General features: G+C 31.0%; 1 protein-coding gene across 2 annotated transcripts; it reads left to right on the plus strand.

Annotated features, from left to right (window-relative positions):
* The first annotated feature begins 315 nt into the window (after nucleotides 1-315).
* LOC148306440 (E3 ubiquitin-protein ligase Mdm2-like) lies at nucleotides 316-10,658 on the plus strand. 2 transcript variants are annotated; one of them, XM_088265007.1, is made up of 6 exons: nucleotides 316-391; nucleotides 537-608; nucleotides 700-882; nucleotides 5,747-5,880; nucleotides 8,175-8,363; nucleotides 8,781-10,658. In XM_088265007.1, the coding sequence occupies exons 2-6, from the start codon at nucleotides 569-571 to the stop codon at nucleotides 9,549-9,551; spliced, it is 1,317 nt and encodes a 438-aa protein (XP_088121133.1). In that variant the 5' UTR covers nucleotides 316-391; nucleotides 537-568; the 3' UTR covers nucleotides 9,552-10,658. The 2 variants fall into 2 exon arrangements, with proteins under 2 accessions (XP_088121133.1, XP_088121134.1); XM_088265008.1 differs by lacking the exon at nucleotides 316-391 and having other exon boundaries at nucleotides 459-608.
* Nucleotides 10,659-17,655: the final 6,997 nt, after the last annotated feature.

Here is a 17,655-nt window from a genome sequence, read left to right on the forward strand (position 1 = left end):
TAAAAATATATAGCGAACGTTCAAAGCGAATCAATTCCCTCTTCCCCAATTTTTCCGAAGTCGCCCATCTCATTTTGTGTAATTCTTATTATTTTGTCAGTTACCCTAAATTATGACGTTCTTGTTCTAGCTAAGGCCAGTATTTATTTGAATTTGAAAGGTAGGTACTCTTTCTCACAGACAAAATTTACTCAGAAACAATGCTTGTATTACGTTTTAAAGACTACTTTAGCTTGGCAATATTTTTCCGGTAATGTTTCTAGCCGTAAGAGTTAATCACATGGCAATTCCGCGAATTACGCAAAAAAAACAAGTACCGACAAGCGTCGTGTACGTAAAAACGATCACGTTTCGACTCGATCCGGCGATAATTAGATTAGGAAGCCAACGGGTAAATTCATTCATTCATAAAATGACTCTTTTCTTGCGTATATAAAGCGTTTACTTCTTTCATTTTTATTTACTAGTGTTTTGCCCTATGTGTAGGCCGGTTTTCAATCGTTTGCGCTTTGTAAATAAAAGTTTGTTTCTTGCAGCAAGGCCATTTCCATCGTGTTGTTAGAAGAAGATGAATAGTTACGATGTCGCTAGACCTAGTTCTTCTTACAGTGAGTGTTGTTTTTGTTCAGTTTACCGAGGTTTTTGTTTTATTTGTTATCTATCGTTTCTGGCAGTTTTTCATCTCCATATCGGTTCCAGACAACTTGGATTGGCGCCCGACTGGAGGGGAAAGTTCCGTGAACGAGAAAAGCATACTTCCTGCGACTTCTCGAGATCATAGGAGATCAAAATATTGGAACTACTACATTTTGGAAAGTGAATCTTCCCGAAGTTCTGATGAAGGATCTGAAACCCCCCTCAGTATACAGGGGAAGGAAACTGGTAGGAATAAAATATCACCGAGGATTTCGTTGTAATCTTCAAAAAAGATGTTGTGAATGTTTTGTGTGGTGTTCAAAATATACTTTGAAACTGGATGGTTAAATTATTTACTGCAATCAACTTCATAAAATACCGATCATAAAACTTGAGTTTATTGCAGTGTTATTATTTTTATTGTCTATGTGTCATTGTAATAGTTGTGTTGCCTGATTAAAAACCCATAAATGTATATCACATAATAAATATAACCTAGTAAATTGTAGATTTTAGTAAAGTTCAGCGTTGAATGAAAGACATTGAAGTCGGAAGGATGAAATCGACTATACCACTGTTGGATGGGACATATCGGCAGATGTCAAATTTTTTAAGAGAAAATTTGTGGCACTGCTCTCCAAAAAATCCTTGTTTTAATGTGGTTTCATGACTACACTACAAATTTACTAAAAAAAGATATGTATGGTATAGCCTAAATTTATTGTGTGATATGAAATTATGGAGGTTAGTTTGTATTTTTGGTATGTTTTTGTCTGTGTTCTGATTTTTATAGTATTCTTTAATTAACATTTTAGATAAACGTATAGAGGATTTCTTACTTGAAAACATTCAAACTAATATTTTAAACTTAAATAAATTTTGACTTTTAAACAGGTTGCTTTCTATTTTGATTTACATGATAATGTTAATAAAATAACTTAAACAACAGAAAATCATTCACTGCTAATTATTTTATTTTTTTAAAGTTGGTATTCAATATTTTAAATAAAATTTCTGTACTGTGTAGTTTAAAAAATAGAATAATATTAAGAGGGAAGGGAGTGCAAAAAATACTATTATTTAAAAACTGGTATGGAGTACAATTTTCTTTTATGCATATTGAAATGGGTTCAAAGTAGATAATTAACAGCTTTATTTTTTTATATTGGGTTTTTATAACCGAGAATGACTCCACTTTGCCTGTTGAAACTTGGGCCCTATTTAGTGTCAGATATCTTTAAGAGTTGTGAAAACTTTCAATTAAAAACAAAAAAAAATCATACATTTTGATTTCAACTGCAGAATAAAATATACGTGCCCATAAGAAAAATAAATAAATTAAAGTTTTGGTAGCATTGAACTTCCTCATTTGCATGTTTGAACTTTATATAACTAAGGGTCACTGAGTAAACAAGTTTTGTTTACGCGAAACTTGCCAAGACTTGTCTGGTGTTAAGTAGCAAGTCAATTAAACTTATTTTAGAAAAAGAAAATTATTTATGAGACATTCTGATATTCAAAAAATCCTTATTAATGAATTTTTTCTAGTGATTATCGTGGACCCATTTTGAAATGCATAACACTTGTACAGTGGAACCTCTCATGACGAGCATAATTTGTTCCAAAATCTTATTTGTTAAGCGAAACATTTTTGTTTTGACTGACGTGAAAGTCCCAGATCGCAAGTGAATATCGTGAAAAGGGGACTTTCCCTTTCTCTGTAACTCAGGTGAAATTTTGCTTGCTAAGGGAGCAACTTTTTCACATTTTTTTCTCGTTATGCGAATTACTTGTTATGGGAGGTGCTCGTTACGGGAGGTTCCACCGTATTTTTTCATGTTAAGGAGTAATGTGAAACAGCCTTTTTATTTTTAACATCACTATAATTATTTCACAATCTTTTTACATAAGGGGAAACCACCGTCTAAAATTTTTCAACTGGGAAAAATATATTTGAAAATTAATAATATACCCATCGTATAGTGGTTAAATGCCTTCTCTCTAATATATTATATCAAAACCATACTTCTTTTAACATATCAAGACCTTCCTGTGCAAGATCATGAGCATCAAATTGTGGAGAATCATTTCTAAAATTTATATAAAATAATTTAGTATCTTCTGTGGATTTGGAAATTTTTGGACATCGTAAAATAAGATTTTTTCCATAGAGTCTTAACGTTTTTATTTCATATTTATTTAAAACATAACAAAAAAAATTGCAATAGCGATATTTTCACGTACAAAATTTCACTGGAATGGATACTTTTAAAGCTGTCCAATAATGGATTCAGGATCATATAACAATGACATGTGCAACATAAATGCATATTTAAAAAGTGAGAAAAATAGCATCTAGTGATGAAGAGATTTTTTTCCTTTATTTATTTAAAAAATACAGAGCAGAAATAATAATGATTCTGATTCACAATCATACTAGAAAAACAAATTGAACTGCTCTACCGCAAACTTGATATAAATCGAATACGTCAAGCACAGTACACTTCCTCTCTTTGTGATGACACTGTCATACCTCTATAACCATGCCTTGTTTAATTATTTTTTAAATACAAAGTTACAAATGATTTGCATTTAAAACATTTGTATTGAATCTATAAGAATTATAATAAAATAAAAGAATATTCAGCATGGATAAAACTTTATTCTCAGTAAAAAATGTTATTAATACAAAGACATGAAGAGGTCGATGTGTTCATTTGCAATTTCTAAGGAAATATTAATGCTTTAATATAATAAATACAGGTGGCAGGCATTCAAAGCGAGAAGTAAACACCACATGTATACACACCATAAATGTAAATAAATCACATTCATTAATTTACAGTGATTTTAAAAATGTGTCTAATATATTTTTTTGGTGGAAGTTCATTTTAATTCAATAACCTGGTTTATTTGCTGACCAACAACCAAAAAAGTGTTCATGGCGTCAGAAAAAGACCGAGATCCAATCATCACGGATATCTCATATTTTACGTGTATTCATGTTTTCCGTTTTTATCCCTCCAATCCTTGATTTCACAATAACCACTGTTCTACTTAAATTTGTCAAATTTCAAAGATTTGACTGTCTCTAAAATCAAACAAATTTAAGCAAAACCTTGCTTACAAAAGATGCACAGAGTTATATCGACTTCTAGAGAAATTAGTAATTGAAATCATGCTTTAAAAACAAATCTGATTTATATAAACTGTATGTACGAGTGTAAAAGAAGGACATAGTTTGATAATTTGTATGTTTTTATTGCTTCCCAGTTTTATCATTCTTGCAACTTAGAGTTTTAGAGTTTTTTTTTCTTTTAAAAAGGCTGTTATGATTAAATCATTCATGTTAATATATCTCAACAATATCTGAACATTGTTAATTGTATCATTTTATAGATTTATGTATGGTAGATTTTTACATTTCTTTAGAAAAAAAAATGCATTCATCTAACAATCATAATCAATTTAACCTTTTATTAAATTAATCCTATTAACAGTAAATAATTTTTTTTAAGTATTTTTTAACTTACATGTTCTTACCTGTTTGTACATGGGTATGCCTCGAAATTTTATTACTCACATTTCTAAAGAAAATTCTTATTCACTCAAGACTGTTGAAGTCTTGACAGGTTCTGAATTTACTTTCTCACAGCTGACCTGTGAATGCAACATGTTTCTGCTTGTTCAACCGCTTGCAGGTCAATGTTCATTATTTATCATTAAGCGTGCTTTTCACATACTTAGTCAATTTTATGATAATTGCAACTAATAATTTGACTCTTTTGAGGCAACTTGTTTTGTAGCATTGATTATTTTCTCAAATTGAGAACTTTCACCAGTATGGGGGGGTTTAAATTCCAAATTATAGCTATGATAGAAAATGAGCAAGAATGATAATTGAATGCATTTAAATGAAGATTCTTTTGTAACACTATTTTCAGTGTTTAAATGTTCGTTCATAAAAACAAGCTGTTGTTTTCTTTAAAGATGTTTTGAAAGACTCGTTTGACTTTTATAAAAAGAAGAAGAAACAAATCATTTAAAAAGAATTTCTTACTAATGCTTAAAAAAATTAACTATAATGGTGTCAATACTGGCTGATAACTTAATTTTTACAACAAAAAACACAATTTGTTGTTTAGAGAACCAAAAGTAAGTTATTGCCAAACAAAATGAATCACATATATTTTTTTTAAATGTGAATCACAAAGTAATTTTTTAAATATGAATATAAATTATTTTTTGCATTTTCAGAGCATTATTGCAAGAACTATAATTTTAAAATGTATATTAACAAAATCTATTTATAGGTTTTTCACTATTTCTGGGCTTCGTAAAAAAGCATTGTAGCTTAGTTTGGAATAAAGCCTCGCATATTTTTTTCCCTATTAAATGTTTTATTTTCTATCATTAGTTCACAATATTGATCTAAATGGTTTGAAAAAACGTAAAACAACATTATTAAAGTTTCTCAGAATTTTGTATGTTGGATGATGCGTGTGTAGTATAGGAGAATTTCTATGAATCACCCACATGTATGGGTGGACTTGCATGAGCTTGTTGATGTGATGTCATTATTTGATACTTTTAAGTGTGAGGGTATTAGTTGCAAAGTTGGTTTTCTTCATTAACAGAACTTCTGAAAAAATCCCAAAAAATACAATTTAAATTATTCAGAGGCAGATTTTTAATATGCATTTGTTATTTTGAAATGTAGCCTTTTATATTGACATTTTTTTGGGTTTGGTGGATAAATCCTAGTTTGATTCTAACACCCTCATGTCATGTTTCATTTTATATTGTACTTTGGAATATAAGAACATATTTATGTGAAAAGTATGAAAAAATGAAAAGAAAAAAAAACAAACTCACATTTAAAAATGAAAAAAATAAATAAAAGAAACACCAACAAAATATAAGTGAAAAAAATTAAGAACAAAAAAAACAGGAAAAATGCAAAAGAAAAAAATACGATTATTAGAAGTTTGAAAAAAAAATCCAAGATTAAAAAAAAAAAACTAAAAAAAAAATGCAAATCAAAATGATTATGCAGTGGTTGGTTATGTATTGATGGCATTTTCCTGTATTGACAATGTGATGTTTGTAGATCGAGCTAGAGATACAAGTGACTTGGATAGCGATGGAACAGTTCTGGAGTATGAGGTGGTCTCGTCAGACGATGACGGGATGGGAGAGAGCCCGGAGCAGTTTGTTGACAGCCATCAGTCCAGTAGTGATGATGTCAGTAATATTTTTTTATTTATTTATTTCTGCACAAATAGATATTTATCAAACTTATATTAATAATTATCTGGGATAATCCATATATATTTTGAAGAAGAAAAAAATTATATTTCAAGCAATACCTTTGTGATTTTCCATTTTATAATTAAGATATAACTTTGTTTTGAAATCACTGTAAATGTTTTATTATAACTTGATTATAATGTCTAAATTGTTCGAAGCTAACCGCTTCTTTTTCAAGTCTTGTAAAAGAAGACTTGCCATCTGGCAACTTGGGTTGCCATTTGTCCCAACGACTTAGAAAATGTTCCGATATCCAAAGTCCTGATTGATTTTTACACTGTTTTAACAGATTAGAATATCTCAGAGTCTATTTTGGTAATTTTTTAAAAATGTATCGCTGGTTAAATGCCAAAGAGCCACAATGCAAAAAAATAAATTAAACTCTTTATTCCAAAAATGGTATTTAAATCATTAACATTTTCATTTTTGAAAAAGACACCCATGATTCTAGCGTTAGAAATGTCCATTTCATTTAGAATCATGGGTGTATTTCGAATATGAAAATGTTCATGATTTAGATACCATTTTTGGAATAAAGAGTTTAATTTATTTTATTTTGCGTTTAACCAGCGATATGTTTATTGTTGATATTTTAATCTTATTATGCATTTTGTACAAATCAAATGTTTGATGTACAAAATGCATAACATCAAATTATTATCACCAATATCAAACATACTTTATTCCATTTTTTTACCTCATATTATTTACCATCAGTTTTACACTATTGAGGAAATGACTAATGCATATAGAATGTAACATCTCCCATACTATGTGACAAGTTTCAGCTTGCATACACGATCAATGTCCATAGCAAATCAATATCATATTTATTATCCCGGTCCTCAATATTATAGATATGAAAAATTTTATATCTTAAACTGGTTTATGCAGTATAATTTTTATGTTAATATTTTTATTTTATGTTTTTAATATGTTTATTTTGCCGTCCGCCTCCGTAGTGTAATGGTCAGCACGCTCGGCTACCGTTCTGGAGGTCCCGGGTTCGATTCCCAGGGGGGTCAAATAAATATTAGTGATTTTTCACTGTAATATTTATTCAATATTACCCTGGACTGGTACCTGAAGCGGAGGGCTGATCACCTTTCCTTCATGTGTAAACGATCAAGATAACACTGAGTTTATATAACGCAGTGCCCTATGCACCATTGGGGTGCGGATAAGGGTTTTATTATTATTATTATTATTTTGAACAATTTGATATATTTTCTTATCCCGGATAGTATTATTATCATTATTATTTGGCCCCACATATCATACACTATAAACACTTTTTTATATTTTTTTGTTGCAATTGCATTTTTTATGAATGTTATTATCAAATACTTACACATATTGGGATTTTAGTTGGATGCTTTATGAATTCTGCATCAAATTTTAAAATAAGTTTTCCAGTAAATTGGGTAACATTTACTCGGACATATCTTTGAATTACTACTTAATTTGAAGTTAATATTTATAAAAAATAAATAAAAAAGGCACGACTAAATTGAAAATACTAGTCTTGCATCTAGATATATCACTTTATTTTAAAAAAAAAATACTGGACCACTTATAAGAGATGAAAGAATTTTGAAGAACATACTTTTTTTCAATGTTACTACTTCAAAGTTCTAAATTGCCTAGATTGATTAAAATATATATTTTTATATTCTTTTTAACTTATTTTGTTGAAATTATTTGATTGCACTTAAATACTGGATATATAAATACCCTTAGGCATATATGAATATAATAGATTTCCCAACAGAGACGACGTATCTTCATATTTTATTATTATTAATTATTTACAAAATAAAATTTATTTTGTAAAAGTTAACATATAAAAAAAAAAAATATGCTATCATTCAAATTCACCTCTGTTCATCACACCACACTATGTTAAAATTATTTTATGTTTCATAAAACAAAATATAAATAAATCAAGAGGACAGGCGCCGTGGCGCAGTTGGGTAGACGCTCGACTGCGAAACTGGCGTCTCAGGTTCGATTCCCGCCAAGTGCAAAATAAATTCAAGAAAGATTTACTTTCAATTTATCTGGGTGTTTGTGATGTATTTTTCACATTAACCTTCCCTTTCCTTACTATCCTACCTGCAGACAAGACTCTAATAGAGGCTTTGCGGGTTATTACGGAAAGTTTCTTGGAGGCTAGCACTTTGAAGGCGCTGCTTTTGTTGAATTTTATATGACCAGATTGTTTCCAGGACATGGTGAAAGCTACGGTGATCCACGCGGTGCTGACGGAAGGGGACTTCATGTTTGCGGACTCGGAGGACTCGTTGAGCGCCCACTCCGCGGACTCTGAGCTGAGCCCCTTCGACTACTGGATATGCGCGCAGTGCCGTAACACCAACAACAACCCCATGTTTCGTTACTGTGAGAAATGTTACAAGGTCAGTTTTATCTTAATACATTGATTAATGCATCTGAGCCGCCTAGATGCTGCAAATTCTCAGAAATGCCACACAAAAAACTGTATGCTTAACCCGTTAACCGGGAAGTTCACTTTTAAATGGCAAGAAATGTGAGAAATTCTAGTAAAAAAGTAAATTTAGACTTATGATTTTTTTTAAAGGACCATTAATTGAGACTAAGTAGTGAATTGCAAAATTAGTGGTATGGTGACGGTGCTATAGTTTACATACTTGTTTAAGATTTTTTTCTTCTATACAAATTTCTTTGAGTTCTTATAATGTACAGAAATATTTCAATCCAATACTGTTTTTAGGTAAACATGATGGTTCCTTACTCTAGTATGTTTCGTCTTTGTCTTTTTTTTATTTTACTAAACTTGTATTTTAAAAAAATAGGTAAGAAAGGACTTCTTCCCTCCCCCGCCAAAGCACAAACGCAAGAAGAATAGAAAACGGAACAAGAAACAAAGGAAGACTTCGGGTGAAGTATTGGCAAACGGATCCGCACCGGAAGGTACTCAAACTCAGCCCCAAGGTACTGCGTTCAATTTTCAGCCTTCCAAGTCAGAAACCATTTCATCCTCAGTTTCGAAATCAGCTCCTGAAAAAGTGTCAAACCCGATGCGTGAAATTAATTCTAGGAAGAGAAAGAACGAATCTTCGGATAGCGAGATAGATATTAAGAAATTGAAAGCGGACCTTTTAGACGTATCTGTGATAAAAAACAATGTAAATAACAAAAATATTATCCTTTCGGAAAGTTACAAAACCCAAACCGTTTTAGACATAGACATTTCCGCTCTGAAGGATCCCACGTCTTTTAGTCAACCGATATTTTCAGATTTTGATTGCGACGTCCAGCCTGTATCCAAATCCATGAGTGACCCCGCTATAAACATAAAAGATATCAATTCCGCAAGCGACAGTTTGAATCATTTCTCGGATGATACAAACTCATCGGGCAAGTCTCAGAAAACAATTCAGTCCAACCAATCCGATATGTGCATCACTTGTCTCGTGATGCCCAAGTCCGGGGTGTTTGTGCACGGCAGAATAGCGCACATCTGCTGCTGTTACAAATGCTCCATCAAGGTTTGGATGAAGACTAAGCGCTGTCCCATATGCAATTGTAAAGTCAGTAATGTGTTGAAAGCGTTTGTCATGTAGATACTTGTAATTTTGTCATAACAGTTTCTGAGATGGTTGACAGGCAAATTGAGCGCTATGGTGATTTCGGATTTGACGAAAGCTTTTGAGGCACTGTTCATGTTGTTATCCACATTATGGACACGTTTCTTAAAAAGATTTCTCTTCGAGTCATCTGGTGACATTTAAATGTGGTTATTGAGGAATTTGTTATGACGATTATTTTTTGTCAGATTTTTAAACAATTTTATTTTTGAGTTTTTTGATCCTGCATGTGTGCACTACCTGCTACTACAGTAGCATTAACACTCGATGTGCCTACTGCATGGATCCGCTTATCGATCATCTCACGCAGGATGCTGACTGCACGGATCCATGGTTAATTAGCAGTATTCGTGGATCCGTGTGGTAAACATCCATTTGATAGCTATTTAAATATATTACATAAAGAAATCAAAATATTATTTAACTGAAAATGATAAAAACGGTAATAAAGGTACAAATTAATATTATAAATGAGAATAGTGTGTGGCATTTTTGGAAAATTTGCATATTTTATACGTCAGTAAACGTTATTTGTTTTTGTTGCAAAAAATCATTTCTACCAACGTACTTTCTTGAGAATATATAGGTTTAAAACTCCCATAGTAAAATAGATGTCCTTACACTATGCCGTCCGCACGTCTGATCACGATTCTTTTGTTTGGCGCTGGTAGGACTGATTCAGATTATTTGGCTTGTTGCTGACAGTTTTTTGAGGTGTTCCAGAATATAAATTGTCAAGTTTTACTATCTTCCCATCAGTTCTCGCGAGTTCTCAATCCTGTCGCTCTATTTTCAGGAAATTTTGAGGATATAGATATGTAGATGTAAGGTTTTTTTTTGTTGTTTGTATCATATATTCATTTATTTATATTTTCTTGAGTACTTTGTACTTCTCTTTCCGTGTATATATTTCAGAGTCATTCCATTCTCTGTATTTTTCTGAAGATGTAATTTTTTCTATTTATACGCAATCCTCAAATTCAATTGGTTGTTGCAGACAAGTTGTCCGCGCGTTCATCTTGTATAATCGTATCTTCTTCATGCCGTTATCAAAGGGCACAAGTTCTTAAAAAAAACAGAAAACTTGCTAATACTCGTATGTCTGTAACTTATTACTACATAAACAAGACGTAAGTGATACTGGCATTTGTTCAATAGCTTTGAACGTAGCACCTCAGTGGTGTCGCCAGCATTAGCACGATAGTTTTCATGGGACAACAATTATTGTATCACCGAACGGCATAGTGTTAACATCCTTAGTCATCAGTTGTTGGAATGGAGTTCATTACGACATACATTTCATTGTGCCACGATGCATATATTAGTTGTATTTTATATTGTACAGCGGACATATTATGACATACTTGACAAAAGTAGATCTAAAAATATTCCCGTTTGTGATATCAGGTGTGTGCTATTGTAGTGTTTCTTCATTTTTAGAAATTGGCTTCATTCTTAGATGGTTGTATAAAGGTGATGAGAATTGTATATATTTGTCAGGAAAGTTATTTATTTGAACACTTAGGCTTAAATTTATATGATGAAAGAATGTTCAACCTATAGTTTCGATGTAAAATCTTCGTATTCAAACTATACTTTCTCGGTTCCTGGAGCTTTATTTGGTTTAACGCCCGACCTGACAAGATGAGTGTTTCGCTCAACCTTTAACCTGTTAACCGGGCGGGACGCATAAATATGTCAAACGTAAACAATATCAGGTACAGGTAGGACATATGAATACGTCCTTGAAATATATGTTGCGCCCTGGAACGGGCGGGACATATATTTTTTGAACAACAAAGGTATTAGTCATCCATACATGTCTCGACATGAATTTAAGACGTGGAGTGAATCAGTATCATTTCACTATTGAGAGTGGTAGACAAGTTCTGGGTGAGCACTGACAGGTACGTACTTACACTTACCTACCTATTTTCGCGCCCGTTACAAGTTGCGTAATTGGACAGCAGGCCGCCCGGTTAGCAGGTTAAATATTAGTATATTCTTTCACAATGATTCGATTAAGAATGATCTAATTTATGAGTAATCTTAGTTTTATAGAGATAATAATGTGTAATGTTATTTTTTAATCTTGTTGCAATATTCACACCAATGGTTAAAGTAGGTAATTAGCTTATTATAAACTTACCTGTTTGCAATTGATTATTGCAGCACAGAAAACCTTTGGTTTACAGTGTCTAAGATAAGTCCTTGCACAAATTTGAAATTAGTTATGAAAAAATTATTTAAAGATATTTTTTATGCAATTTTTGGCAAAGATAATGTAAAAATTGTATTGGGACTAGTGGACTATAGTGGGCTGTTTGATAAAATGAGAAAAAGATTAACAGCACTACAGGAATTGGCTTGCCTCTCAAATTTTGTGCACTTTTGCAGTTTGCCAACTTGGCACTGTAGTTTTGATATTTGGTCAAATAAAATTTGTAGATTCTAAAATATTGTAAATTCGAGCGATAATAAATCAAATTTCGCCGTAGTTGAAAAAATATTACTAAATTCTGATCCCTTCAACATTTTTACACGATACTTTGAAAAGTTTAGTCATTAAAAATCATACAATTTTAGACATTTGTAAATTAAAGTTATTCTGCTATTTTTATTTTTAACTTGCTTCGATTCAGGTTTAACTGCTTGGGGTTGATGGTTATGTATATAGATTATTTATTCGAGTTTTAGTATTGTGTAGTACAACATCATTAAGTTCGTTTACCCTTTGATTCATTTGGTATTTATATTCTATTTAAAAATATATACATATTATATTTATTATTAGACATTTCTTGCAAGAAAAAGAAATTGATAGGTCTATAATATTATTTAAGGTGACACTATATCCTGTTGTCATACAAATTATGTTTATGGACATAAACAATGCAACGGTATCTCTAAGAACAATTACATGAGTATTTTTTTAACACAAAATTGCTCACTCTAAATAAAGTTAATTATTTAAAAATTTGGTTTGTGTGCAGCAAATTTTATAAGAGTTCTTCAATATTGGGGAATAAACTTCATTGTCCAATGAATCACATTAGTTTCATGTGATATAGTTGTTCTCAACTTGTTCGCCTTTCGCATCCTACGTCGTGCATTAGTTTAATGTAAAATTTGTTCAATTCATTAAGCTTGAAAACATAATTTTATTTTAGACTCTTAATTAATATAAAAGATAAAGCAAAATAATAGAAGATTTTGAAATGACAGAAGAAGGTACATATTCAATGTTCCCCAAATTCATTATCACCAAATAGAAGTATATTCAAACATAATATTTAAAAAAAGGATTTTAAAAAGAATGTGAATTTCAAGTCGATTTTCAGTTGGATTATTTGAGATTACAATTTACCAGAAGGAATTAATTACCAAGAGCAATTGATGATGCCTTTGAACAAATTCAAGATGAAGTAATTCAAAACTGAATGAACTGAACAATGCTTGCGTTTAAATGGTTATCATCTTTTGATTTATTTAGACTTACTTTTTTATCAATCCACCACTCATTACTTTTCTTACATACTTTTTAAATGTTATAATAATTAATTTTGGATATTGAATACATTTTTTTAGCAGAAATTTCAAAATAGCCTATTACATATTTGCTCCCACCTGTATTAAAATATTTCAATCGACAACTTTGTGAAACTAGTAACTCTAGGACAGTGAATATTATAATATCCATCGATAGCATGATGTTGGTGTGAAAGCACTACAAGGAAATGAGAATTTCCTTCATTCATTATCTTCATTTACAAAATTGCTTCCGCTGATATAGGCTGTAGATCCATTGTGTAGTTTTGGTTATTAGACATTTTACAAAACAATATTTTGATACCGAGAGGATATACGCATGCAAGTCTTGCCTTTAGTGAACATTGTCATCCAGCTTCAGATGGAACAACCCACAGTGTGAAAGAATAAAGCCTGCAATGCGTGTTACTATCAATTTCTTACTAATTCACTTGAGCGGTAATTTAAATATGTAATGTTTTATCCTTAATAACTCGCTAATTTTTACAATATTTGTTAGTGATTGATAATATACCCTATTTTGTGGCATACATTTTATGTTATTTTCATTAATAGTCAGTTCAAATACGTTCAGTGAATATTTGTTTATTTTATTTAACTATAAATTGTTACCAATAACTTACATTATTTTATGAAACCAGTAAAACACTGGTTGAATGGGTCCCAAGACGTAAAATATTTCCTTTTGTACAGTTGCTTTTCTTTTGAATAATGTGAATAAAAATTGTATAGAATTATTTATATTAAAATGCGACTGAAGAACATTAAAACCCTGAATCCTTATGCCACCGATTTGTTGATTTATAAACGTGAAGATATTTATGATTGTAAATAGTTTTGTTATATGAGAAATTTATATTATTGTTAGGTTATCTTTAGGGAAAGGTCCGCTTTCAATATAATTATAAATTTTGGTGCTAACGTGCGGTTATAAAGGAAGTCTAATTCATTGATAATAAATATTAATTTGGTGTTAGGTAATATTTTTTATAAACCCCTATAATGTGATATTTACATGAAGACAATTACAAACCAGCTTCATTAAGACATTCCTCATGCATTCCTATGCATTATTCTAAGGCACTGAAATATCCTTGTGACAATTTTCACGTCAAAAACACTTTTTAAGGTCCAGTCAATAGCATTCTTTATGCTAGGTCAGATTGTCTATTTGCCCTTTCTAAACACTCGCTTCTCAGCCGGCCAACAGGACAGTCCATTATATTTGGTCGCATGAATGTCGTGTCATTTGTCATCTCCAGTTTGTCAGCTCCATCATCTGTAAAGTTAATTCCTTCCAGACTTGCATTACACAAGAGATTGAAAACATTATTTAACCAAATATCAAATGGAATTTCTTCTTCCGACTCTTACCTGCATCCAATGGTGCATGGGTCACTCCATCGTATTGACGCAGCATTATCTTGATCATAAATTACACAAATAAAGGGGTCAGTCTTGGCTTCTGGTACCAGTACCGGATGATATTTAATAAATACATATGTGAAAAATAATCACAAATATTTATTTTTAACCCCTGGGAATATAACCCGAGACCTCTAGTATGGTAGTCAAATAAACTAACCTCTACACTACTGAGACAAACTGGAATTTATTGGTTACAAAAATACAGATTCTTTCATACTTATAAAACTCAGAAAAAATTGTTTTTGGAATCAATAAATGCCGCTTAATGGTTAAATTTTAATGTTTTTACTTTCTCATCTATATTACAACCATTTGAGTTAGACATTTTGCAAATAAAGCTGATCTTGTCAACAGAATAATAGTTCAATTATATTTATTTAGATGTGACGCCGGGCACTTGCCAATGGCTCTAATTTTTGGTTCTCATATTCTCCAACATTATCGACTATATTTTGGTTTTTTTTTTTTGATTGTCATCTCTATAGTATAATTATTCAGCAGAATAGACAAAAAATATTTGTACGAAGACCTACTTAAAAATAATTATAAAAACTTGACAGCCCTAAATAAAACATTTTAGACTGGCAACATTAAATGTCATTTACAAATATATAGTCGAACTGGCTGCGCCACTAACTTATGTAAACGTGACTTTTTGGATTGGATTTTGTCTTTGGAATGTCTTAGTGGAATGACATTTTGGATGTGTTCGAGTAAATGAAGCATAACTTTACTAATTATCTTTGAAACATATGATAGAATTTTTACTAGAAAATATACCCCGTCGATCTCAATGTTATCCACATAAAGAGAATTGTATAGGGAGGTATTTTGTATTTGAGTATTTGTTTTTATTTATTCATTTTTTGGTATAACTTTGTGAGCTGATGATTGGCATCGTGATGTTTATACTGATATGTATATGAAAAATAAACCCAATCCTCAGATTTTTCCAAAAAACTGATAATATTAATTTGGTCGGGATAAGTTTGGTTTTCACCCTAAATAAAAATAAACATTTTTTTTACCCAGTTTACAGTATTTAATTATAATTTAATACTATATGGACATTGGTTGACACTTTTTCACGGCTGATTTAGAATAATCTCATTTCAGAATAATGAATCCTTTATTTTTTGTTTTAAAAAAACATTGTATTTCTTTTCTTCTTATTTAAAAATTGTCTACAGCATTCATCAATATTAATACAATGTGAAATCAATAATTCAAAATGTTTTCATTGGTTTAAATAAAAAAAAATATTTTTAAAGATTGTATAAAATACATATATGAAAGAGAAAAAAAACTAAGGAAAAATTCACTCATTATTTTTTTTAAATTTTTGTCTTATTATTTTGAATGGCACAAAAAAAATGGTGCAAATTATTTTACTGTGTTTATTAATGCAAAAATCTGTAAACAGAAATTGTAATGGTCATCCCCTCCATTACTAGGGGTAAGAAAAAAAAAATCACCTAATATATACCTAATAAATTGATTTCTTTACAGGTTTATATTTGTTTTATTCAACAAATAAATATTTATTCTATTTGTACCCCCCTCCCTCATCCCCCCTCACCTCCCGTCCCTCACCTCCAATCATCAGTTTATTCATTATTGTACAGAACCTGAAACCATATTTCTATGTTGTATTGTATGTCCTATTAAAAGACGTAATTTACAGAAATTAATATAAGAAAAAAATTGTTTTATATTTACTATATGAATTATCTTTTCATGAGATATTTAAAAAATAATTGGAAAAGAGCAATATCATCACTACATGACAGATAAACCTTTTCTTATTCTTCTGGCCCCTAATTTCACACAAGTGGTACGTAGGGCACTGCACCAAATCAATGAGGTTTTGACTTGGTTGCTTGATGAGGGGCAATATGATGTATCGTCTCCTGGTCCATTAAAGATTTTATTTTTTACATAATGTTTCCAAAGGAATTTATGAGATGTTACTTTAGCATGATTTTAAATCTTGTAAAGCAGCCAAATATAAAGGCAAAAATCCATAGCATGTCTTTATATCCACCGAGTATAGTACATATAGGTATACATCCCGACTGTGGAGAAAGGTTAAAAACATTGTTGTGATGAACTTTAACATAATATCACTATTTCAAGGTATCTTGTGTCATCATTTTTTTTTTTTCAATAAGTAATGCTGTAACTAAATTAGCGAAATGGAGGTAGGTTTGTATACCAAATCAGGAAAAATATTTTTCCTTTCTTCAACCCCTATTCGCACCCATATATTGCACCATATCGGATTGATACAGTGTAAACTTGATCAATAATTATATGAAGGCAAGTTGATCGGTCCTGCACTCAATATCTTAACCGTTTCCGGTCCCCCAAAATTAAAAAAAAAATCTAGGTCGACAGTTACATTCCAATTGGAAAAAATCTCTTGTCCTCTGCTCCACATACTGTTGTAATAAATACGAGTGACAAAAATGTAAGCTTGGAATTTAAATAAATATTACTAATGATGAACAAAATGTCGAATAACATCTGACATGGGACCTAAGAGGAAAAAATCGATGTCGAATGAGATTCGACATTGGACCAGTAAGGGTTAAAGTTTCTTGTTATATAGAACTAAAACTTGTCCAAACACCACACACAAAGAAAAACAGGTAAAGTTTAAAAAAAAAGGTTTTAAGTTTTTTTAAGTAAACAAATGTAAACACCACATATCTGAAAATATTTTGGTATTGATTAGTGACAAAATAACGACCTCTGTAACGTTGCGTAATTACTGACATCTTTGGGTATTGTGTGTTTTAAAAACAATGTTTCGAAATTGGTTCATAAATATAGAACTTCCAAGAATTTGAGTTGAGTAGTTGTCAATAATGGGTAGAATTGGTGAATGTTACACGTGTGTAAAGTGATCACTTAAACCAGCCTTTGACGGTCGTCAGCCCTGTAAATGCCCAGACTTCCATATTCTTCTTGATCCTTGATGAGTTGTCTAAAAATAATATGAAAAATAAATCAAAGTGATTTCTCTCAGTCCAATATTTTTTATGTTACATGCATCAGCATGCATCACTGATCACCTTTTTTTATCCTTTTCACATCTAGT

The sequence above is a fragment of the Brachycentrus maculatus genome, unplaced genomic scaffold (genome assembly GCF_059751285.1).
Source record: "Brachycentrus maculatus isolate JH-2025_06_01 unplaced genomic scaffold, ASM5975128v1 h1tg000241l, whole genome shotgun sequence".
Taxonomy (NCBI): Eukaryota; Metazoa; Arthropoda; class Insecta; order Trichoptera; family Brachycentridae; genus Brachycentrus; species Brachycentrus maculatus.

Bases quoted from the DNA above. Each gene is read 5' to 3' on its own strand.
- LOC148306440 (XM_088265007.1), top strand. From the start codon at position 569: ATGAATAGTTACGATGTCGCTAGACCTAGTTCTTCTTACA. The intron at 609-699 runs GTGAGTGTTGTT...TATCGGTTCCAG, and splicing joins TAGACCTAGTTCTTCTTACA to ACAACTTGGATTGGCGCCCG. The intron at 5,881-8,174 runs GTCAGTAATATT...GATTGTTTCCAG, and splicing joins ATCAGTCCAGTAGTGATGAT to GACATGGTGAAAGCTACGGT.